General features: G+C 44.3%; 1 protein-coding gene across 1 annotated transcript in view; it reads left to right on the forward strand.

The window, feature by feature from the left end:
- cacng5a (calcium channel, voltage-dependent, gamma subunit 5a) overlaps nt 1-24777 on the forward strand; it is a 45128-nt gene that overhangs the window by 10305 nt on the left and 10046 nt on the right. Inside the window, exons 2-4 of the mRNA XM_056459020.1 lie at nt 20689-20924; nt 23560-23601; nt 24234-24320. Of these exons, the coding sequence (XP_056314995.1) occupies nt 20729-20924; nt 23560-23601; nt 24234-24320 (325 nt within the window). The 5' untranslated portion in view covers nt 20689-20728. The remainder of the gene's footprint in view (nt 1-20688; nt 20925-23559; nt 23602-24233; nt 24321-24777) is intronic.

Here is a 24777-nt window from a genome sequence, read left to right on the forward strand (position 1 = left end):
AATACAATAGTAAGTTGGGAAAGCGTGCCAGTCCCCAAAGGGGGAGGACGCTGCAGGGGCCACCTGATACCAAAAAGGGGAGACTTGATGGCAATAAGAACATATGGACTAGCCCTATGGAGGGGGAGTGCTACATATGAAAAGCTGATTAGCGGGTAGCGAAGACACGGGTACACCTGGTCAGGGACACACACTAAGGCTGAAATAAGCATATGGGATTGCCATCGGGGGCCGCACATAGCTGGCACCGAACCTCAGCATGTGGGTAGACCAAGTGGGCATACCAGACATCACACTGAGCTGAGCTGGGTGCTGGGGGCCTCGGAGGAATTCTCTAAGGTTTGCCAAATGGAGAACTTACTAACAGAATAGAAAAGGCGCACGTATCTTCGGGTTAGGGAGCATGGTGCAGCAAGCATTTTTGACACTGAGTCTAATTTCCTCCAACCGGAAACTGGTTCCACTCGAAGATTGAATGTGTAAGGTGTCGCCCTGCCCGCAGCTCTACAGGTATCTGTGAGAGAGCTGTTGCACACTAATGTTCAAGAGGAGGTGACACTTCTAGTAGAGTGTGCCCTCATGCTCGGGGGACATGGCTCGCCCTGCCATTGGTAAGCGAGGGCGATGGCATCAACTATCCAGTGGGCCAACCTGTTTTGATACAGCACTTCCTTTCTGCCAACCACCATAACAGATAAAGAGCTGTTCACATGATCTTAAGTTTTGCATTTGTTCAACATATAGGCGCAAATTGCGAATGGTACAGAGCAGTGAATGGGCTGGGTCTGCCTCCTCCGGGGGCAACGCCTTCAGGTCTACCACCTGATCTCTAAATGGGGTCGTAGGAACCTTTGGCACATAGCCAAGAGTAGGCCGGCTCGAATTCCAGGAATGATACACTGACCAAAAATGCCTCTGAATCCCCAACTCTCTTTAACGATGCCAACGCAATCAGCAGAGCTGTCTTTATGGACAGAATTTTCAAAGATACCAAATCAAGAGGCTCGATTAGATCTCTCTGCAGACCCGCCAGGACTACAGAGAGATCCCAAGAGGGCATGAAAGGGGGGGCGGGAGGAAGGAATTGGATGATTAGATTATGCTTCCCGAGCGTGTTGCCATCCACTGCGTCATGATGAGCGGAGATGGCAGTCACTAAGACCTTCAGTGTGGAGGGTGACAGCCTATGCTCCAGCTTATCCTGAAGGAAGGATAACACAGCACTAATCTGGCAATTTCGGGGGTGTTCTCGGTGAGAAGCGCACCACTCAATGAATAGACTCCACTTTAGGGTGCAGGCATGCCTCATAGAGGGTGCTCTAGTCTAAGTGATGGTGTTAACCACCGACCCCACCTAATTCTTCCATGCTCCATCTATGGACCACACGTGCAAAATTCCAGAGATCTGGGTGCAGGTGCCAGAGGGTGCCCCGTTCCTGGGAGAAGAGGTCCTCTCTCAGGGGAATGCTCCAGGGAGGGGCTGTCAGAAATGCAAGAAGTGTGAGTTCAGAAACTCATGTCCGGTTGGGCCAGAGAGGCGCAACAAACAAGACGAGCTCCTCTTGCCAGGGTGGAGTCTCCATTCCCCTCAGGATGCTAGCTGCCGTAAGAGAGCATTGGCTGCATGGTTGAGCTCACCCGGAATGTGAATGGCAAGCAACGATTTCAACTGCGTGTGACTCCAGAGGAGCAGATGGCGAGCAAGCTGAGACATGTGACGGGAGCGTATACCCCCCATACGGTTGTTATATGCCACTGCTGTCCATCCTGACCAGCACGTGTTTCTGCTGTAAACCTGGTAAAAAATGAGCAGGAGCAAGAAACACTACCCTCAGCTCTGGGCAGTTAATGTGCCAATGTATCCCGGGTCCGGTCCACAAACCCGTGGCTGCATGCTCGTTGCACACAGCCCCCCAGCCCGTGTTTGAGGCATCTGTCGATATGACAAAATGCCTAAATACTTGTTCTAAGGACACACCAGACTGCAGGAAAGCAAGATTCGTCCAAGGGCTGAAGGTGCGGTGACACAGCGAAGTGATGTGCACCCGTTTTGTGCCCATGCGCCATGCCCGTCTGGGTTAGGGTTAACACCCATCTAAGCAGTCTGGCTGTGGAGCTTGGGGACAAGCCATCTACAATCCAAGGGCCGAAGCAGCCTGGGATAACACGGCTAACATGTCTGATTCCAGATCCAAAACCTCACTAACAACCCCGGAGGGTAGCATCGGGTCCAGATCATCATCGGAGCATGTTAACCCCCACCCCCCACCCCCGATGAATTGATGGACATCAGGTCCCTGGTGTCATCTAATGAGAGCGCAGCCATCCTGGAGGATGAACCAGCACCCTCACCCGAAGCAAGAACAGAGCGCACCGACAAGGATTGAGGGGTCCGCAGGCTAGTGCGCTAGCCGACTTTCAGGGAACAGCAGCTGTGGTGCACCCTAATGCTAGAGTACGCCGCGACCTCGGTTGTGCAACAGTTAAGCCCTCACTGGAAAAGAAACCAGTGTGGTTTCTGGTCAAAATCAGGATTGCAGATCAGGAGCTATTCAGTCTCTTAGTGAGAGGTCTGAAGCAAAAATCTGAATGCTCGTTTCACAGATGCCAGCTGATATCTTCCCTTAGTGACTAATCACTGACACCAGCGAAGCCGAGCTCTGCCAACTCATTTGGCATTCATTAGCCTGTTTTTTTTTTTACTTTTTTTGATTGGTCATCTAGCGATCTCCCATAGGGCTTGGTAACCAACGTCACTGCGCAGTGCATTCTGGGACATAAACATAGAGAAGTATATGAATGAATGAATATTCAAGTATATGAATATAATAGCTGCATTAAAATGTTACTTTTAATTCAATTCAAGTTCAGATAGTACTTACTAAAGGAGTTCTAGAAGAATACAGCTAAATCTCATTAAGTTTGAATGCAATCCGTATGTTCTCTGCCTTGTTTATGTTTTCATGTGACTGATGTTACAACCACAGCAATATAAGAGAAACGGACGACAGCTTTAAATCATCTAACTAATAGTTGTATTATAAAAAAATGTTAAGTGTTCTGAATATGCCGTTAATGTCTTTAAATTTACATTAATGTCTTTTAAATGTGTAACTATGTTAAAGTAAAATTTACTTAAACCACCTTTGTTTAACTTGGTTGTTTGATTCTTCAATGACATTTAACCGTATCTTTGTTCCTTTTTATGCAATATGGTATAAGAAACCCCTATTACATTTGTTTTTCCCATTTTGATTGTGCATTGTCAAAGATACAACCACATTTCCCAAAGCCTATATGTAATATTATGTTCTGCATAATCATTAATCCCATAATAATGCAGATGACGATAACAGGGACAGGAGCACTAACATAGCATCAGTAAATTGACAACCCTACCTAGTTTTTCTCAGCTTGCAATGTTTGTAACATCAGCACAAAGGAGATGCCGGACAGTTGCTGGAAGAGCTTGCCTTAGGAGAAATTAATTTTACACTTCAAAAATGCAAGTATTATTAAATATTTTTGCTTGGAATGCATTGCTAACCCATCCCAACACTTTCAATAATAATAATAGTAATAAAAAATGCTGACAATTATATAAGTAAATCAATGAAAATTCAAAGTAAGTCTTTAATATGCTACAGCTATGCATGACTGGTTGCTAAACAAATGTAGCCAAGGTGAGAACATCTTAATGTTCAGTTATGCAATGAAATAATGCATACATTATTGAAACTATTATTATTATTTATTGAAAACAAACGGAAACAATACAGTATATGGTTAAAAGAATGAACAGAATTGATAATGACAATATAATACAAGTCAACAACACATGAAACAAAGCTTTATTCTAACGGAGATATATTCACACACAGAAGCTTATGTTCTGCTGCATCTCTACACAGCTGGGCCAGTTCTGTAGATGATCAGAGGGTCTTCGCCATCATCATCATCACATCCCTCACAGCAGCAGTCAGACTGGAACATGACAGTGATACAAGGCTGTCCATGCCTGAGATACGGATGATGAAGAGACCACAGCAACTTCTGGTTAAACATGAGGACACAAGGGCAGCTGGAGTGATGCAGGATCTTCACTGCACCAGAAAAGAAGTGCCCAAGCTCCGTCCTGAATGGCCGGTGTCCTGCAGAGTTTAGTTCCAATCCCAATCAGACACACCTGAATTAGCTAATCAAAGCTCTTTCTATTGATACTAAACTTTCTGGCAGGTGTGATTTGAAGAAAGTTGAAGCTAAGCTCTGCAGGACACCAGCCCTCCAGGACTGAGTTCTCGTACCACTGCACTAGAACATTTCCAGGATGCCTTTGTTGACTTACTTCTTTATCCTCACTGCACACGCCAGTCTAGAGATAGTTCAGATCATACAAAACATAAAACAACTGTCATTTCTACTGCACAATGTGTCTTTTGATTTCTGTAGTGCTAGTAATAAAATTCTCACCTCATATTTTGGATTCAGGGTTTCCCTTTTTTCCACAAATGTCTTAGTTCCCTTGCCTTACAGGTCCTGCTCCACCACAACAGCTCTGCAGAAAAAGCAGACATTAACAACCAGAAAGCTGATGTAATAGCTGAATGAAAATACAATTAATAAGTAAATAACACATTTAAAAGATGCTGTATTCACTAAAAGTCTCCCTGTAACATCGAAACTAGAGTCAGATGTTGATGTAGTTGCTAATGTAACAAATGTTCCTCAGTTGATCAACTATATTACTATCTATAATGTTGCACAGATTAAATAAATTACCCTTTTATTTACATTCATTAACATTATATGTATCTAATTTAAATGAATATTAACAACAGTGAATTCTTCATGAGCACAAATACATCACTCACTCAAATGTCTGTTTAGTTGTGTTATTTGCTGATCTGCAATACTTATGAAATATTTTTCTGTCAAGACATTTATTAATTAATAATCTTTTTAATTTATGTAAATATACTTTTGAAACATAACGTTATATGTGCTAACTGGAGATCGTACAAAATCACGTTTTAAAGCAAAATACAAGAAATATACTCAACTATAAAGCATCTTTACACATTCAGCAATTCTACAGCACACTGTACAGTAGCTCGACAAATGCGAGTTTAACACAATGAACTGTCTTCGGTTTCTAATACTCACATTTCAAATCGACCGCGTCCTCCTCCTAATTCATGTCCTATGCTTTGGTGGTTTCCTGGGATAGAAATGTGTCCATATGATGTTCTTTTTTATGGTTACTGAAGTTTGAAACGTGGCTCTTTCTTCAGGTACTGTTCTCTCATACTATGAAATAGGTAAGCAGGCATATTTGAATGCAAATTAAGCATAATTACGGTGAATCTCGCGAAGAGGTTTCGAACGCAGCAAATGTACGGTGGCCTCAAAGTATGGCGATTTACTCCCGTCAGCCACCGCGACGCTAAAGTGGTGACGTCACGCCCCTATCCCCTATTGTCTGTTACATGTTGTATGTCCCATGAAGGGGAACGTCCTGGTTACGTACGTAACCCATGTTCCACGAATAGGGAACGGAGATGTGTGTCTGTATAAATTGAGCCAATTAGGGCTATATCAGTCGGCTGCTAGAGCCAGCTCATCAGAATTTGCCTACTGAAGAGCCGATCGCTCAGCTCCCAGCTGGAGACTCAGGTGCTGTGGCAGTGGAGACACGTCTCGGTGGACGTGGGTTACGTACGTAACCAGGACATTTCCCTTCATAAGGGAACTTCTACGTGTGTCTGTATAAACAGACTTTGGGAGACTGTATAGAAAGCGCCACAGCAGCTAAGCCAGTCGCGCTCCTGATGTGTAGTTTGCCAAGCCAAAGCGTGAGCGGACTGACATCACCAAGAGCGCAACCTTCCAACATCCTCTAGGCCCAACATATTACCATTGTATGGGAATAAAAGTTTTAAATCGTGGGTCGTAAGTGTGCTTTTACCTAGCTAATATAGACTAGGGATTTTAGAAAATCTGACAGTATGTTGGGAAAGCGTGCCAGTCCCCGAAGGGGGAGGACACAGTGGAGACCACCTGCTACCCTAGAAGGGGAGACCTGATGGTAAGGAGACATATGGACTAGCCCTAATGAAGGGGAGTGCTACATATGATATGCTGGTTAGCGGTTTAGGGAAGACACGGGACCGCCTAATACCTAACACACCGTGGTAATAATGCATATGGCATCACCAAATGGGGATGCACATAGCTGGCACCGATCCTCAATATGCGTGTAGACCAAATGGGCATACCAACCGCACACTGAGTCATGCACCCGACTCCTCCACTGAGTCGATGCTGGGGGCCTCGGAGGAATTCTCTAGGGTTCGCCTGGGAAGGGGAACTTACTAGTAGAGTAGGAAAAGTGCACGCATCTCCGGGTTAGGAAGCCTGGCGCAGCAAGCGTTTGTGACACCGAGCTCCACTAGGAGGTTATAGAACCTTGCAAATGTGTTAGGTGTCGCAGCTCTGCAGATATCTGTGAGAGAGGCGCCGCGTGCTAACGCCTATAAGGAAGCGACACCTCTAGTAGAGTGCGCTCTCACGTTAGGAGGGCGCGGCTCGCCCTGGCATTGATAAGCGAGGGTGATGGCATCAACTAACCAGTGGGCCAACCTCTGTTTTGATAAAGCACTTTCCTTCTGCCGACCACCATAACAGATAAAGAGCTATTCAAATGATCTTATATTTTGCGTTCGTTCCACGTAAAGGCGCAAAGCGTGAATGGGACAAACCAGTGAGTGGGCTGGGCCTGCCTCCTCCGCAGGCAGTGCTTGCAGGTTCACCACCTGATCTCTAAATGGGGTGGTAGGAACCTTGAGCACATAGCCAGGTCAGGGTCTCAAGACAACGTGAGAGTAACCCGGCCCGAATTCAAGGCACAATTCGCTGACCGAAAATGCCTCCAGATCCCCAACTCTCTTGAATTACTCCAATGCGATCAGCAGAGCTGTCTTAAATGACAGAATTCTAAGAGATACCGAATCAAGTGTCTCGAACGGATCTCTCTGCAGACCCGCCAGGACTATAGAGAGATCCCAAGAGGGCATGAGAGGGGGGCGGATGGATTTAATCGCTGCGCGCCTCTGAGGAATCTGATGATTAGATCATGCTTCCCGAGCGTGTTGCCATCCACCGCGTCGTGATGAGCAGAGATCGCAGCCACGTAAACCTTCAGTGTGGAGGCTGACAGCCTACTCTCCAGCTTATCCTGAAGGAAGGATAACACAATACTAATCTGGCAAGTTCGGGGGTCTTCAGGGCATAGGCATGTCTCGTAAAGGGTGCTCTAGCCTGAGTGATGGTGTTAAGTACCGCGGGCGGTAAGTCACCTAAGTCCTCCGAGCTCCGTTTATGGACCACAAGTGGAGGTTCCAGAGATCTGGGCGTGGGTGCCAGATGGTGCCCCGTCCCTGAGAGAGGAGATCCTCCCTTAGGGGAATGCGCCAAGGAGGGGCCGCCGCGAGGAGTGTGAGCTCCGAAACCCAGGTCCGGTTGGGCCAAAGGGGCGCAACAAACAAGACCTGCTTCTCGTCCTCCCTGACTTTGCACAAAGTTTGTGCAATTAGGCTCACTGGGGGAAACGCATATTTGCGCGTGCCCGATGGCCCGTCTGGGCACTTGATCGCGAAGCCAACGCTGAAGTGGTCTCATATGAACCAAACCGAGCGGCATGTCCACGGCTGTGGATGCCATACGCCCCAGGAGCCTATGAAAACATTTCAGTGGGACCACTATCTTCCTGTGGAGCTTGTTTACACAGGAAAGCTTTAGCCTGGCACGCTCCTCAGAGAGACGCGCAACCATAGCAATCGAATCCAGCTCCAGCCTGAGGTAAGAGATCCTCTGCACAGGGCAAAGTTTGCTCTTCTCTCGGTTGACCTGAAACCCCAACTGGTCGAGGTGCCGAAGCACTTTGACTCTGTGTATAATCAACTGATTGCGAGAGGAGGCTAGAATGAGCCAGTCGTCGAGATAGTTGAGTGTGCAGATGGCCGCAAGCCGCAGAGGCGCTAGGGCACCCTCCGTGAGCTTGGAGAAAACCTGTGGAGACAGAGAGAGCCCAAAGGGGAGGACTTTGTACTGTCACGCTCATCCTTCGAACGCAAACCGGAGAGAGGGGCGGTGGCGTGGAAGAATAGACATGAAAATATGCGTCCTGCAGGTCTATGGCTGCAGACCAATCCTGTGGACGGACGCTCTGAAGCAAGCATTTCTACGTAAGCATTCTGAAAAGCATTTAGTGTAAATGACAGTTCAGTCTGTGCAGATCTAGGATTGGTCTTAACCCCCCTCTTTTTGGGCACGATGAAATACGGGCTGTAAAACCCGGACTCCATCTCGGCTGGAGGGACCTGCTCGATTGCATCCTTCGCCAGGAGGACAGCAATCTCCTCTCGCATGACAGGGGCGCTCTCGCGGATAACCCTCGTGAACTTGGGAGGGCGAATAGCGAACTGAATCGCATAGCCAAGTCTGACCGTCCATATGAGTCACCGTAACGCGCTGGGCAGCGCTAGCCAGGCTGGCAGAGCGCGCGCTAATGGCACCATCGGAGCGATCACTGACGTGCCAGCAGAGGGACAGCTCGGGATGGGAGTGCTCATCCCGGGAAGCGGTGCGTCCCGAGGAAGAGCTGAAAATAAGAGAATTTCTCTTACCCCCCTCCCTGGATCCTGCGGTGAGGCCAGAGTGAGAGAAAGGAGTCCGTTCTGCTCCACTCTGAGGGTCTGAGGCGAAGGGTCCCGGTGCTGTGAGCTGGAAGGTGGAGCGTCCCAGACTGACAGTACTCGGATTTGCGCATCCGCAGAGAGAGGAAACTGCTCTTTTGGAAATTTGGTTGTCATTGTGGACTGATGTAATAATTCTCGGCCCCCCACCGAGGAAAGAGCAGGTCCCCTTTTCTCCGAATGGCCCGTCCCAGGGACGCTTCGCAGTCCGTTTACCGGACTTAGCGGTGCCCTGGGGTGGGGGCGTTGCAGTCCCGCAGGAGGCTTGGCATTGCCGCTTGGCCGGTGGAGCGGGCAGCGGAAGCAGAGCAGATGTTGAAGACGCAGGTGGACGCCATCGTCGAGGAGCAGCCGCAACGGAAGGGGCAGCGGGAGGAGCAGTTTCCTGAGCCCGCTGATAGATGACTTCACCCATTGCCTTGGACTGCTCTTTCACCGCGGAGAATTCCTGGGTGAACTCCCCCACGGTGTCGCCGAACAGGCCAGCCTGGGATATGGAAGTGTTAAGAAAGCTAGCTTTGTCAATGTCTCTCATAATGGCCAAGCTCAGCCAGAGGTGGTGTTCCTGGACCACTAATGTGGCCATCGTCTTCCCCAGGGCACGAGCAGCCGATTTGGTAGTCATGAGAGCATAATCGGTTGCCGTGCGGAGCTCATGCAGCAAGCACGGGGGAGAACCGCCCTCCTGCTTCTCGGCTTGGTAGCGTTGATAGGTGGCCATAGCATGCAGAGCCGAGGCGGCCTGGCCCGCAGCAGTGTAGGCTCTGGCCGTGAGATACTCAGATAACCTGCACGCTTTAGAAGGGAGTTTGGGCGAATCTCTCCGAGTGGAGCAGCTCTGCGGATAGAGATTTTCTGCGATAGCACGCTCCACCTGGGGAATCGCCTCATCGTCATCGAGGAAGGTGAGAGCGGGAGCGCACGAGGACTGGGCAGAAAAAGGTGCCCTTCATGCCTATGTGAGCTCTCTGTGTACCTCAGGGAAGCGGTCCGGCCGTGGTTCTGGGGGACAGGCCATCTCCATTCCCACGGCCAAAGCAGCCCGGGATAACACGGCTAACATGTCCGATTCCAGATCCTAAACCACACTGACAACCCCGGAGGGTGGCAGGGGGTCCGGATCTTCATCGAAGCATGTCAACCCGCCCTCTGATGCAGCGATGGACATCACGTCCCCGGTGTCATCTAATGAAAGCACGGCCAAGCATGGAGGATGGACCAGCGCTCGCACTCGAAGCAGAGACAGAGCGCACTGATGAGGAGCGAGGGGTCTGCGGGCCCGAAGGTGACGGAATAGCCCCCACTGTAACCCTCAGGCCTGCCCGAGTGTTAACTGCTTGGCGGGGAGCAGCAGGGGTGACTTGCCCTAATAAACAAGCTCACCGCGACCTCAGTTGCGCAACAGTCAAGCCATCGCAATGCGGGCAAGAACTGTGCCTGTCATCCGGGGCGAGGAAACCACCGCATCCAGAAATGCACGGCCGAAATGACATCTTTAAAAAGACTTGCTACATGACCGTGTGCTCTCTTAGGGAATTCTGCTCTTTGTAGAAACTGCTCTTTTAGATCACCAGCGAAATGCCAAGGGGACGGGAAACCTAGCTCGACCGCCGCTAAAACGTCTTCCCCCGCACTGGTGAAGGGAATGCTTCCTTCAGCGTTGGAAGTCAGCTCAGCAGAAGGGTTCTTCAGTCTCAGATTGGGTCTGAAGCAACAATTCTGATGAGCTGGCTCCAGCAGCCGACTGATATAGCCCTAATTGGCTCATCAGTTTCAGCTGTGGAGCCAAGCTCCGCCAATTCAATTGGCATTTCATTGGCCCATTTCTTATCTTCAGAAGTGATTGGTCGTCTAAAGCACTCACAAAGTCTGTTTATACAGACACACATAGAAGTTCCCTTATGAAGGGGAACCAGAAATTCTGTCTCTTGCAAAGCAAATTTATCCCATTCTGGGTTTTGTGGTTGTGAGTTGTTTCTCCATTTCGGTGCTGCAATTGGCTGTTGGCAGGAGAGAGTAGCAGCCTGATCTCACGAGAAATAGTAAGTATTTTACATATTGTCCGTTTAGTGAGTTCAATTGTATCTAACCCCACCCCTAAACCTAACCATCATTGGGGGATGAGCAAATCGTACTAAACTGTGCGAATTAGATCATACAAATTCATACGAATTAGTCACTAAATCAAAAAGTTAAGAATTGCTGTGAGATTGTGATGGAGAGTAGACGCAAGCGTGGCTCACCATTCTTTACCTGAGAAGCTCATTTTCATACCCATTTATTCATTTTCTTTTTTGGCTTGGTCCCTTTATTAATCTGGGGTCACCACAGTGGAATGAACCACCAACTTATTCAGCATATGTTTTACGCAGCGGATGCCTTTCCAGCTGCAACCCATCACTGGGGAACACCCATACACACTTATTCACACACATACACTAGGGACAATTTTTTAGCTTACCCAATTCACCTGTACCATATGTGTTTGGACTTGTGGGGGAAACCTGAGCACCTGGAGGAAACCCACGCGAACGCGGGGAGAACATGCAAACTCCACACAGAAATACCAAGTAACCCAGCCGAGGCTCGAACCAGCGACCTTCTTGCTGTGCGGCGACAGCACTACCTACTGCGCCACCGCGTCGCCCTCATTCCAAACTATCATTATAAAATATTAAGCATTGTAATGAATACATATGTCCAAACAAAATGGAAAGATATTGAACTGTAATGTATGCATTTATTTGTATTATAACAGACGAAGTTGTTGCACGAGATGGCAGTATTAAGAATACATATTTTCTGTAATTTTCAAGTATGAAACAAGTGTTGAATGTAAGTGAAGTCCACATGAAATGAAAATGCACTCTTGTTATTTTATATGTATATAATAGTGCTTGTTATAAACAATGTATTTGTGCACTTCATTATTTTGTAAAAATTTATTTTACTCTCATAATCTTTAATTAAATGCCACAACCTTTCTTTCCCGCTCAAATTTTTTTTTTCTTCTATTTCTGGTCACATGGAATGTCTTTAGAGCGGTGCTATCAGTCTTATTTCTGTTTTGCCTTAATGGGAGGTAGTGGTTTGAACTAATATTATATGATTCCATAGGAAAAAATTTTGCTTTTTGTTTTCATCATCATCAGGCATCTGAAAAGATTCTGCATTCTCCAGAGGGTGCATACCAAGGGTGATATCGGTTGACACTAATCCTCTAAAACGTAATACAAATTGGTATTCAAATCTTGCTCCATTTTGTTTAGCAACACCAAAAGTTGCAACGATTCAATAGGTCACAAAGGACGAATTCATGCAGCACCCTACATTTTTTCAGTAACGTCAAAATCAGATGTACATCACAATATGGGAAAAAAGGACAAAATTAACTTCCGTTTCATGCTGACTATAACTGTCACCACTCAAAAGTAATTAAGGTAGGCTCTCTTATCTCCCTGTGGTAAAATAATCTTTTAGTTTATGGCTCTCCTAATGAGCCAATTATCTAAAGCAGGTGTGTCAAATAAGATTAAATATTCAATGTGTAGAGCTGTGGGTCCTCAGAAACAGGACTGAAAACCACTGCTCTAAATAGTAATGTATCTGTAATGTTATAAGTGTGAAAGGGGCTTATTTAAATTATAATGCCAACGACTTTGCCAATGTCAACTAGCTCTATTATTCTAAGGCAGACTCATTATTTGTTCATAAGTAATATAAATGCTATATGCTTATAGTTAAAGTCCTGTGCAGTGCTGAAAACTAGTTGTGTACTCATTTGCACTCCATTTAAACCATAGGCCTCAAACTCAATTCCTGGAGTGGACAGTTTTGCTCTCACTCTAATTAAACACACCTGATTCAACTAATCGAGGTGTTCAAGACTAGAAACTAATACGCAGTTGGTGCTGGTCGGAACTAAACTGTGCAAAACTGTGACTCTCCTGGAAATGAATTTTAGACCATTGATTTAATGGGTAAGACTTATTTTGTCAAGTAATATGAATGCACCATCCAGTGCATTGCTGCTCCAATGTCATCAACCAAAAATATATAATGTGTATTAGCAAAATATGCATAAAAAGTAGGGATGGTGAAGCCCATTCATTTATTCATTAATTTTCTTTTCAGCTTAGTCCCTTTATTAATCAGGGGTCGCTACAGTGGAATGAACCACCAACTTATCCAGCATATGCATATCAATGCATATTCCATGTGACTGCATGTGTGAACTTAGCCATTCAACACATAAACAATAGAAAAAAAATCCATTCAGAATGTCTGTACTAGTTTAAGATAAAGTTGTAGACATTTTTTACCGCTTTACACAAAGACTTCAAGTTGACATGAACTCAAAATGTACTCTTTTTAATTGCATATATATAATTGCACTTCATTATTTCATGATAGTCTTATCACATTCTTTAATGTTCCATCTAGCGTTGTCACAGTACCAAAACAAAACAAAAACAACAAAAAAGAATACACTAATTAATCAACCCACTATATTTATTTACAAAGGGTTTAAAGGGTTATAAGGGCAGCATGGTGGCTCAGTGGTTAGCACTGTCGCCTCACAGCAAGAAGATCACTAAACCAGTTGGCATTTATGTGTGGAGTTTGCATGTTCTCCTTGTGTTGGCGTGGGTTTCCTCTGGGTGCTCCGGTTTCCCCCAAAGTTCAAATACATGCACTATAGGTGAATTGAGTAAACTAAATTGACTGTAGTGTATGAGTGAATTTGAGAGCGTATGGGTGTTTTCCAGTACTGGGTTGCGGTTGGAACGGCATCTGCTGCATAAAAAATTTGCTGGAATAGGTGGTGATTCATTCCGATGTGGTGACCCCTGATAAATCAGGGATTATGCCAAAGGAAAATTAACGAATGATTTATAAAGGGTTATAATTCTTTTTTTATACATGTAAAAAGGCATGAATAAAAAAATCTGTCAACACAGTCAAATTGTTTTAAAGATAGAAAGAAAGACAATCAAGATGATTCATGGTGACTGGATGGATGGATTGCCTGGGCGACATTTCAGCATGAATGAAAAATCATTACCTACAGCTTAATTTGACAAAAACTTGGTATTCCCTGCAACTCCAGCTATAGAAAATTATTTCGCCATCCAACTGGAATCATCCCTCATTATCCTTTCTAAGTAAATCAGGAATCTTTCATTCCAAACACAGCACGATCATGCAAGTTTGTACTATACAACATTAGAACATAAGACCCTTCCTAACAGAGCATGCTGCACAACTTCTTGCTCAAGCTCTTGTCATTTATAGGCTGGACTATTGCAATACAGATGGTCAGTACATGCAGGCAGGCTGCAGGCAATGTAAATAAACAAAACAAGCCAATGGTATAAAACACAGCAGGACAAGGCAAGGGAAAATGTGTCATAATGTTCACTATACAGTTCAACAAGACTCAGCAACTTCTATGTGTTTGTGTGCTGACTTTATAGTCCATGTAATCAGTTCATGAGAGGCTTCAGCTGTGAGTGTTTGCAATCAGACAGGATCTAGGGCAGGTGTGTGAGTGGTGCATGACTGGAGCTTGTAGTTCTTTTGTTGGCAGATTTGTAGTTCTCCAGCGATCTGCATGGGCTAGATCGCTGGTGTTTATAACAGTATGTAAAGCAAATTGTACTTAACTTTTTATATACCTTTTAAAATAAATGTGTGCAATACATTAGTTTTGAACTCATTATTGAATTTGCAATTCAGTTCATATTAAATTATGATTCGTTTCAGAATTTAAAAAATAATTTAATGTGTGGGTTGTCTGCTTACCTAGCATAAGCAACAAAATAGTAAAGTTATTTTCATTTGGCCACTGAAAATAACCTGTTTAAAATTATTATAATCAACATGTTCTCTGGATGAACTAGTAAACTCAATTCTGCTACATAAAGTTATTACATATAACTGATCCAAATATGTACAATTAATTATAATTTAATAATTGATATATCCTATCATACACCTGGTTCAATGTAGCGCCAGACATGACACAAGTATTTTTTTGAAAGTTTCAGCCTGGCACAGGTATCATTTTCATGTATAGCACCACATTGTTTAATTAGACAAATGCATTTGCACCCATTTGTGTGCCCATGGGCATGCTGGTCTTAAAAAAGGTGTGTTAAGGCACATTGTTGGAGTGTTGCTATTTTGAGGCAACTGAAATAAACAACTAAAAGCTGGTCTAAAGTCAATGGTGCATGGTTTTTATTTGTTGTTTAACGAGTGTGTTAGTGATATGCACATACTTGCCTTCAATACTGGCCGCCGCTCCTAAACGCCCCGTTCCCCTGTTTTTCAAAACTAGTCACAACCAAAGACTGTAAAAAAATATAAACAATAAAACACCATTACAAAAATATGTGTCACGGATTGGCCAGGCTCTTCCACCAGCATCACGCAACGATCTCTGTCACCTGAGTATTAACCACGCACAGCTGTACCTAATCACTCCTATTCACTATATAAGCACACACCTCACTTCAGTCAGGGTCCGGTCTCGTTCCCACGAAGCGGACTCATAGCGAGTACCTCCTGGTAGTCACTATCACATTGATCTAATCTCTTGAACTTACCTGCTCTCTGTTTCATTCCAGTCTGTCCAGTGTTCCCGGTGTCCTGTCTGTATTGAGTGTGTCTTCAGTCTGTCTTCCCCGCAAGCCCTCTGGTGTGTGCATTCGGTCTCCCTCAGTGTCTGTCATTCATCCTGCTCCGAAGAAGGAATATCAGCTCAACCAAACTACATTCACATCCCCATTGTTAACCTTGTGTGCTCCGTTGCTGTAATAAACATCTTTCATCATATACTCACCTAACTTGTCCGTCTGCTTCCCTAACAGAAGACCGGACCAAACAACACTACAGCATGAGCACCCCCGATCCCATTCAGGAGTTGGTGGACTCACTGAAGAGAGTTTTAATGCCAGCTACTCCACTTCCCGTAGCACCACCAGCACCGAGCACTTCTTCACCGTCCACCCACTCATCCAGTCCCATGGCTCGACCAGCGCCCTACTCTGGCGGGGCGGAGGAGTGCAATGGCTTTCTATTACAATGTTCTCTGATATTCACAATGCAACCAGATTTATACCCCACAGATCGGTCCAAAATTGCATTCATCATCTCCCTTCTCTCTGGGTCGGCTCTCCGGTGGGCTGAGACCATCTGGCAGCAAGCTGGGCCGGTAACCAATTCCATTCATAACTTTACCACATATTTCAAGGAGGTCTTTGGTCGTGCAGATGGAGAAGTAGCAGCCGGAGAACAATTATATCATCTTAAGCAGGGAGCCATGTCCACCCAGGACTATGCGCTCCGGTTTTGTACTCTGGCTGCTGCTAGTGGATGGAATGAGCGATCTCTCCTAACAACTTACCGGCTCGGATTGGAGCCCAACCTGAGGTTACAGCTGGCAGCCCTCGACGATACCATGGGGTTGGAAAAATTCATCCAACAATCACTTCGATGTTCTGATCATCTGAAAGTCTACCAGCATGATCTCCCATCAATCTCACAAGCACTCCTTCGTCCGCCAGAGCCAGTCGTCCCTCCAGAACCAGAACCTATGATCGTCGAATCTGGTAGACTTACGATTACTGAGCGACAGGAGGCTGACCCGGGGTCTGTGTATGTACTGTGGTGCCGAAGGACATGTCAGGCTGGACTGTCCCATTCGTCCAGTACGTTCCTTGGTGAGTGTGTTCAGTTCTCCCATTGAAAAAATGCACCCTCTCACCACCAATGTTCAGTTAACTGCCCATTCTGTCTCTATTTCAGTCACGGCCCTCATCGACTCCGGGTCAGCTGGAAATTTCATCTTGCAAGCCCTCTGTCGCCACCTCCAGCTCCACACCGAAGCCTCGACGCACGTCTACCAGATTTAACCTATAACCACCGATATCCATTCCCAGGCACGTATCCATCGTAAATGTGAACCCGTCACGCTCAGAGTAGGTTTACTTCATAAGGAAGAAATTCAATTTCTGGTTCTGGAGGGAGCATCAATGGACATCATCCTAGGGCGCCCGTGGCTGGTGAAGCACGATCCCATCCTCTCTTGGGGCACCGGAGAAATCAAAAGATGGGGTAAAGAATGCGTCTCCAGCTGTTTTCCCGACCTACCCTTGCAGATCCAGAGACCCCTAACTGTCTACGTCACGTCTGTCAAAAGTCCAGTCGAGAAACGATCCATCCAGATCCCGAAGATCTACTCCTCATACGAGGACGTATTTTGCCCCAAGAGAGCTTCCCAGCTACCTCCACATCGGCCATGGGACTGCGCCATCGACCTGCTTCCTGATGCTCCTATGCCCATAGGTAGGATCTACCCGTTGTCCCTTCCAGAAACTAAGGCCATAGAGGAGTACATTCAGGAGGCTCTGAGTCAGGGGTATTCGCCAGTCCGCGTCACCCGCGGCCTCAAGCTTCTTCTTCGTGGCCAAGAAGGATGGAGGGCTGCGGCCATGTATTGATTATCGAGTCCTGAACCAAGGCACCATCAAATTCAGATATCCACTGCCTCTCGTCCCTGCGGCCCTGGAACAACTCCGATCCACCAGGAAATATTCACCAAGTTGGACCTCCGCAGCACCTATAATCTGGTACGAATACGCGAGGGGGACGAATGGAAGATGGCGTTTGTGACCCCTACTGGGCACTACGAATATCTGGTCATGCCCTATGGTCTGGTCAACGCCCCCTCCGTATTCCAGAACTTCATACACGAAGTCCTCCGGGAGTTCCTCCATATCTCCGTCATTGTCTATATTGATATCCTGATTTACTCCCGGAGTGAGGCCGAACATCGCCACCACGTTGCGGAGGTCCTACAAACCCTACGGAACCATAAATTGTACCTCAAGGCTGAGAAGTGCTCATTTCACTTACCATCTGTTCAGTTCCTCGGATACATCATTGACCGAAAAGGGGTTCGCATGGACGAGGGGAAGGTCACTTCCGTCATCTCCTGGCCTGAACCAAAAACCATTAAAGAACTCCAACGATTCCTAGGGTTTGCCAATTTCTATCGACGTTTCATCCACAACTACAGTCTTATCACCGCTCCGCTCACCAACCTCCTAAAGAATCAACCCAAAACGCTATCCTGGTCACCCGAAGCGGCCGCAGCCTTCCAAAGACACAAGAAGTCCTTCACGCAGGCTCCACTCCTGACTCACCCCAATCCCGACTTGCCTTTCGTGGTCGAGGTGGATGCATCGACCACCGGAGTAGGAGCCATCTTGTCCCAGCTCCATGGTAATCCCTCACTACTCCATCCATGCGCCTACTTCTCCCGAAAGCTCAGCCCGGCGGAAAAGAACTATGACATCGGGAACCGTGAACTTCTAGCCATCAAGCTCGCCCTGGAGGAGTGGCGACACTGGTTGGAGGGAGCTAAACACCCATTCCAGGTGATCACCGATCACAAAAACCTACAGTACCTTAAAGAGGCAAAAAGACTTTGTCCTCTTCAAGCCCGGTGGTCCTTATTCTTCTCTAGATTTCAGTTCTCCATATCATATCGACCAGGATCCAAAAACATCCGGGCAGATGCACTCTCCAGAATCCATGACCAACAGGAAATAAGTGAGACCCCGGCCAACATCCTCCCAGATCAGATCACTGCCTGTCCCATCGTCTGGTCCGCTCCAACAGTTGTCGCCACCCCAGAGTCCAGAACTCCGCCGGGCTGTCCCCCCAATCGACGATTCATCCCTGAAAATCAACGGGTAGACCTCATTTACTCCAGTCATACCTCTCTGGGCACAGGGCATCCCGGGGCCAACAACACCCTCTCGCTGCTATCCCAACGCTTCTGGTGGCTGAACATGGCGAGGGATGTGAGGAGATACATCCAAGGCTGTAGAGAATGTGCCATGTCAAAGAGTCCTCGTCATCTACCTGCAGGAAAACTCCATCCCTTGCCCATCCCAAACCGCCCCTGGTCACACCTAGGAGTTGACTTCATGACAGACCTCCCATCGTCTGAAGGTAATACTTGCATTTTAGTCATTGTAGATCGATTCTCCAAATTCTGTCGTCTGATTCCTCTGAAGGGTCTACCCACAGCCCTAGAAACCGCTGAAAACCTATTTAACCATGTCTTTCGATGTTTTGGGCTACCTGAAGACATAGTCTCGGACCGAGGACCCCAATTCATCTCCAGACTATGGAAAGCTTTTTTTAGACTCCTAGGTGTGACCGTCAGCCTCTCGTCTGGCTATCACCCACAGACCAACGGCCAGACTGAGAGGAAGATTCAAGAAGTGGGGCAGTTCCTCAGGACCTTCTGTCACGGTCATCAGAACTCCTGGAGCCAGTTTCTGGGCTGGGCGGAATACGCCCAGAATTCCCTGCGGCAACCTACCACCGGACTTGCGCCATTCCAGTGTATTCTGGGCTTCCAACCTCCACTCTTTCCCTGGGATGGCGAACCTTCTGATGTCCCCGCAGTGGATTACTGGTTCCGGGAGAGCGAGAGGGTCTGGGACGATGCTCATCACCATCTCCAGAGGGCAGTTCGCCGAGCCAAGGAGGTGTCAGACAAGAAGAGGACTCCTGGACCTACCTATGCTCCGGGGCAAAAAGTTTGGCTCTCCACCAGAGACATCCACTTGCGACTGCCCTCCCGAAAACTTAGTCCCAGATTTGTTGGTCCCTTCACCATCCTGGAACAGGTCAACCCAGTCACCTATAAGTTACAGCTACCACCACAATACAGAATCCACCCCATATTCCACGTATCACTCCTCAAACCCTTTCACGACCCTCTGATTCCCTCCACAGAGCCTGGCCATGAAGAGGAACCCCCTCTTCCACTGATGTCAGAAGAAGGGTCCATATATAAGGTCAAGGACATTCTACGGTCCCGACGTCGTGGTGGTCATCTGGAATACCTCGTAGACTGGGAGGGATATGGTCCAGAAGAGAGATCTTGGGTCCCCAGATCCGATATATTAGATCCCGCACTTATGGAGGAGTTCCACTCCAATCACCCCGAGTTCCCAGCACCTCGTGGACGAGGTAGACCACCACGGCGTCGGCGGTCTAGGCCCTCAGGAGTGGGCCCTGGGGAGGGGGGTAATGTCACGGATTGGCCAGGCTCTTCCACCAGCATCACGCAACGATCACCGTCACCTGAGTATTAACCACGCACAGCTGCACCCAATCACTCCTATTCACTATATAAGCACACACCTCACTTCAGTCAGGGTCCGGTCTCGTTCCCATGAAGCGGACTCATAGCGAGTACCTCCTGGTAGTCACTATCACATTGATCTAATCTCTTGAACTTACCTGCTCTGTTTCGTTCCAGTCTGTCCAGTGTTCCCGGTGTCCTGTCTGTATTGAGTGTGTCTTCAGTCTGTCTTCCCCGCAAGCCCTCTGGTGTGTGCATTCGGTCTCCCTCAGTGTCTGTCATCCATCCTGCTCCGAAGAAGGAATATCAGCTCAACCAAACTACATTCACATCCCCATTGTTATACTTGTGTGCTCCGTTGCTGTAATAAACATCTTTCATCATATACTCACCTAACTTGTCCGTCTGCTTCCCTAACAATATGTCATGTAAATAGCAAATACGCCATGGTGCAACGCAACTCTTAAAAGGAATGGGAGATGATAGTTTGATGCACGTTATGCCCAAAACACACCCATAACTAATTAAAAGAGCAAGGGGATTCGGACACGTCCTAAGTGAGCTGTGCTGTGCGCTTTAGACCATGTTCCTTGATTGTTAAAATAGAGCCCCTTCATTTATTTTTGACTGATGAAAAAGAAATGAACATCTCACATGAGAAGAGAGTTTGTACATTCTGTAAATGAACTAATCCTTTGTTAATTAAGTTATTTAAGCTAACTTATTTTCTCGTCCTCTCTCTTTATCTCTTTCTCACTACAGATTCTGTTTTCCTGCAGCTCACACCCTCTGCTGATGTGAAATGGGTTTGTGTGGCAGGAAAGTGTTGACACTACTCAGCAGTGTGTTTGCTGTGTGTAGTCTGGGGCTGCTGGGTATTGCCGTCAGTACTGACTACTGGCTTTACCTGGAAGAAGGGGTCATCCTGCCTCTCAACCAGAGCACTGAAATCCGTATGTCTCTCCATTCAGGGCTATGGAGAGTCTGTTTTCTTTCAGGTGAGTGATGGTGTGTGAGAACATATGCATTTCCTCTGTGAGACTGCCACATATTAGGGTTCATGATGATAATATAACATAAAGTAAAACTTATAACAATAATATGACACTACTAGTCTTTTTATAAATGGGTTTATGTAATTTTTGTAAAAGATTTGTAAGGTAATTGACTTTTATTTTGAAATTTGAGTACATGGATTAAAGGATGCCTTATTGTTTATTGTGCCTTTATATATATTATACTTCTGGAGTACGTTCAACGTATATTGTTGGTGGAAAAAGTAAAATGCTGTAGGAGTAAAAGGCTGTGAAGAAACTTCCTAATTTGTCAAGTCAGTCCATATAGTATTTTATACAATGCAATTTGTTTCAAAGAAGCTTTAATGTGAAAACAGGCAATACTTGAAAATTTTTTAGACCTATTCAGTTCCACAGAATGCTTTGTTCTAGTTAGTTCACTCATGATTCAGTTCAGTTCAGTACACATGAGTTTAATACACTAATATAAAACAAAAAATCATTTTTGATTAGTTACAGTATTATTTTTTTGTCATTTGTGTTTTACTCAGTTACAGTTTCTGAATGCTTGTGCTTTTACCTGAGTGAATATAAAAAAACATCCACACTTTATAATATGGCACACTTACTGTAGTTTGTTAATATATTTAGTTTGTTAGTAAATGTAAGATTTATGTATGCATTTTTAAAATCAAATGCTGTGCTTGTTAACATTAGTTAATGGATTATTAACTAATTTATAAACTTTGATTAATAAACTAATGTTAACAGACGGCAGCACAGTTGCTCAGTGGTTAGCAATGTCACCTCACAGCAAGAAGGTCACTGCTTTGCATTTCTGTGTGAAGTTTGCTTGTTATCGTGGGTTTCCTCTGGGTGCTCTGGTTTCCCTCACAATTCAAAGCCATGCCGTATAGGTGAATTGAAAAAACTAAATTGGCTGTAGTGCATGAGTGTGTGTGTGAACGTGTGTTTAAGGGTGTTTCTCAATACTGGATTGCGGCTGGAAGGGCATCTGCTGCGTAAAACATATGCTGAAATAGTTGGCGGTTCATTCTGCTGTGGTGCACCTCCTGAAATAGAGACTAAGCTGAAGCAAAATAAATGAATGTTAACAGACATGAGTAAAATCTTTAATAATGTTAATTGTTTGTTTATGTTAGTTAATGCAATAACTAGCAATAATTGCATCCCATATTGTAAAGCGTTGCTGAAAATTTTTTTTTTGAAACTCCTTACTATTTTATTTCAACTTAAAAAGTCTCTTCTTCAGTCATAGTGAAGTTTTATAAACTAATTTCAAGAGAGACATGTCATATGATTAATCGCAGCTGGTCTATTATCCATAATCAGCGATAATACAATCAGATTTAACATAGAAAAAACTATGTTTGTTTTTACACAAAGCTCAGATTGTCATAGACCTCTGTTTGATTGAACACTGAAAATTGAACATTCTCAAATTCTCTGAATTTATGGTTGTTATGTGTTTAAGTAATATATATATATATATATATATATATATATATATATATATATATATATATATATATATATATATATATATATATATATATATATATATATATATATATATATATATATATAAAATATAGCTGAAGTCAGAATTATTAGCCCCCCTGTTTTTTTCCCTAATTTCTGTTTAACGGAGAGAAGATTTTTTTTGAACACATTTCTAAACACAATAGTTTTAATAACTCATTTCTAATAACTGATTTATTTTATCTTTGCCATGATGACAGTAAATATTATTTGACTACATATTTTTCAAGACACTTCTATACAGCTTAAAGTGACATTTAAAGCCTTAACTAGGTTAATTAGGTTAACTAGGCAGATTAGGGTAATTAGGCAAGTTATTGTATAATGATGGTTTGTTCTGTAGAATATCTAAAAATATATAGCTTAAAGGGCTAATAATTTTGACCTTAAAATGTTTTTTTTTATGTTTTTATTCTATTCAAAATAAAACAAATAAAACTTTCTCCAGAGGAAAAAAACATCATCAGACATACTGTGAAAAGTTTCTTGCTCTATTAAACATCTTTTTGTAAATATAAAAAAAAATAATAAATGTGTGTGTATATATGTATGTATGTATGTATATGTATGTACAATTAACAATAAAGAATACTAACGTTTCTTCTCTATTTGAATCTATTTGAATTTGGCAGAAATGTTGTCAGACAAATATTAACACTGAAACACACAGAAGCATTTATCAAATGGTCTTTTTTTCCTCATAGTTTTATACCCATTAGTACATACTGTATAGTGCTATAAAAACATATTTGAACATATACAGTATATGAACATTGTACATTCAATTTGCTGTAAATCATGCTTTGTAAACCTTACAGGAGATAATGGAATTATACTTATATATCTTGACTATTGTTTACTTATGGTCTTTGGTCAAAATCATAAATCATATTTTGTGGCCAGTTATAACATGCTGCTTCCATTGCAGATCCTTTACCTCTTTCTACTGCCCCCTACTTTGACCTTACATCACAAATAGCATGCTGAACACGTCAGTAATGAGACCATGGAGATATATAAAACAATAAGTGATTACAGTTCCTTTTTTCTTTAGAGTCACCAGCTTCGGGGACAGTATTACCAACTGGTAAATCAGGTATCGTCCTTTTTACTCTTTTTCTAATAGAAAGGCACACAATCAAACATAAACTTTTAATTAAACAGCATTGCAATGCCATTAATGCATTATTATATTAAAATATACAAGAAAACATTAATTATTTAATTCAGTTATTATTTTGTCTTTATTAAATGCAGTCTTGGGAGCATAAAATAATAAATAAAATATATAACTATAAATAATTATTTCAAAAATATTGAAAAAATTGACCTAGCCCAAACCTTTAAACAGTAGTGTATTGTTATTGCAGAAACAGTAAATATTCTTCTTGGCGTTTTTGTTTTAGATCTTACAAACAAACAATTTCTGTTCTTAATGGATTATATAACAGCATTTTGCACTCAGGACACATCCATACAGGTCTAAATGGTTATTGAGTGACCTTGTTTCTAAAAATGTTACGAAGCAAAATCTTTGACCTACAAACCTTTACACCACTCGATTCAGCAGACATACTGACTGTAATTAAAGAATTCTATTAGTCCTATTGATATTGATAGTTTTTTGTTGTAGTAAAAATGTAGTAAAAATTGTATAATGTCAGCATGAGTGTGATAATATAATTTTCTTGCTGTCTTCACTGGATTCTTTATTTGATTTCTTTTAAGGAGATGAAAAGGGACGCTGCTTCACTATAGAATATGTGATGCCCATGAATGTTCAAATGACATCAGAGTCTACAGCCAGCGTTCTGAGTGAGTGAGAGTTTCCATCTTTTTTGTGAATGTTTAGTTCCTTTTACTACAGGAATGTAATTATTCCTTCTGCAGTAAATGCATAGCACTATGACCTACTGCTATAAATATAGTTTAAACCCAAGTGTGCCACACGCCTGCTTTTGAGTGAAGGTCCCGGCTGTTAGATCGCCCCCTGGGGGCTGGCTGCATTACAAATCATAAAGCCCGCCTCCTCCGTGTTAATGAAGGAGACTTGAGCCCAAATAAAACAATTTAAAACACTTGCAATAAAATGTCCCGAAAGATGGTTTTGTCAATTAAGGCACTGGTTATCATGCTGATATAGGTGCAGATCTTCATTTTTGTAAACAATTTGTTTTTAGCCAGTAATTTAATGCTGGGCGTGTCATCGTGATTGACAGTTGTAATTGACAGTTTCTCTAAGCTGACCTTTAGAGCTTCGGGAGTAGATTGA

Source organism: Danio aesculapii, chromosome 6, assembly GCF_903798145.1.
Source record: "Danio aesculapii chromosome 6, fDanAes4.1, whole genome shotgun sequence".
NCBI lineage: Eukaryota > Metazoa > Chordata > Actinopteri > Cypriniformes > Danionidae > Danio > Danio aesculapii.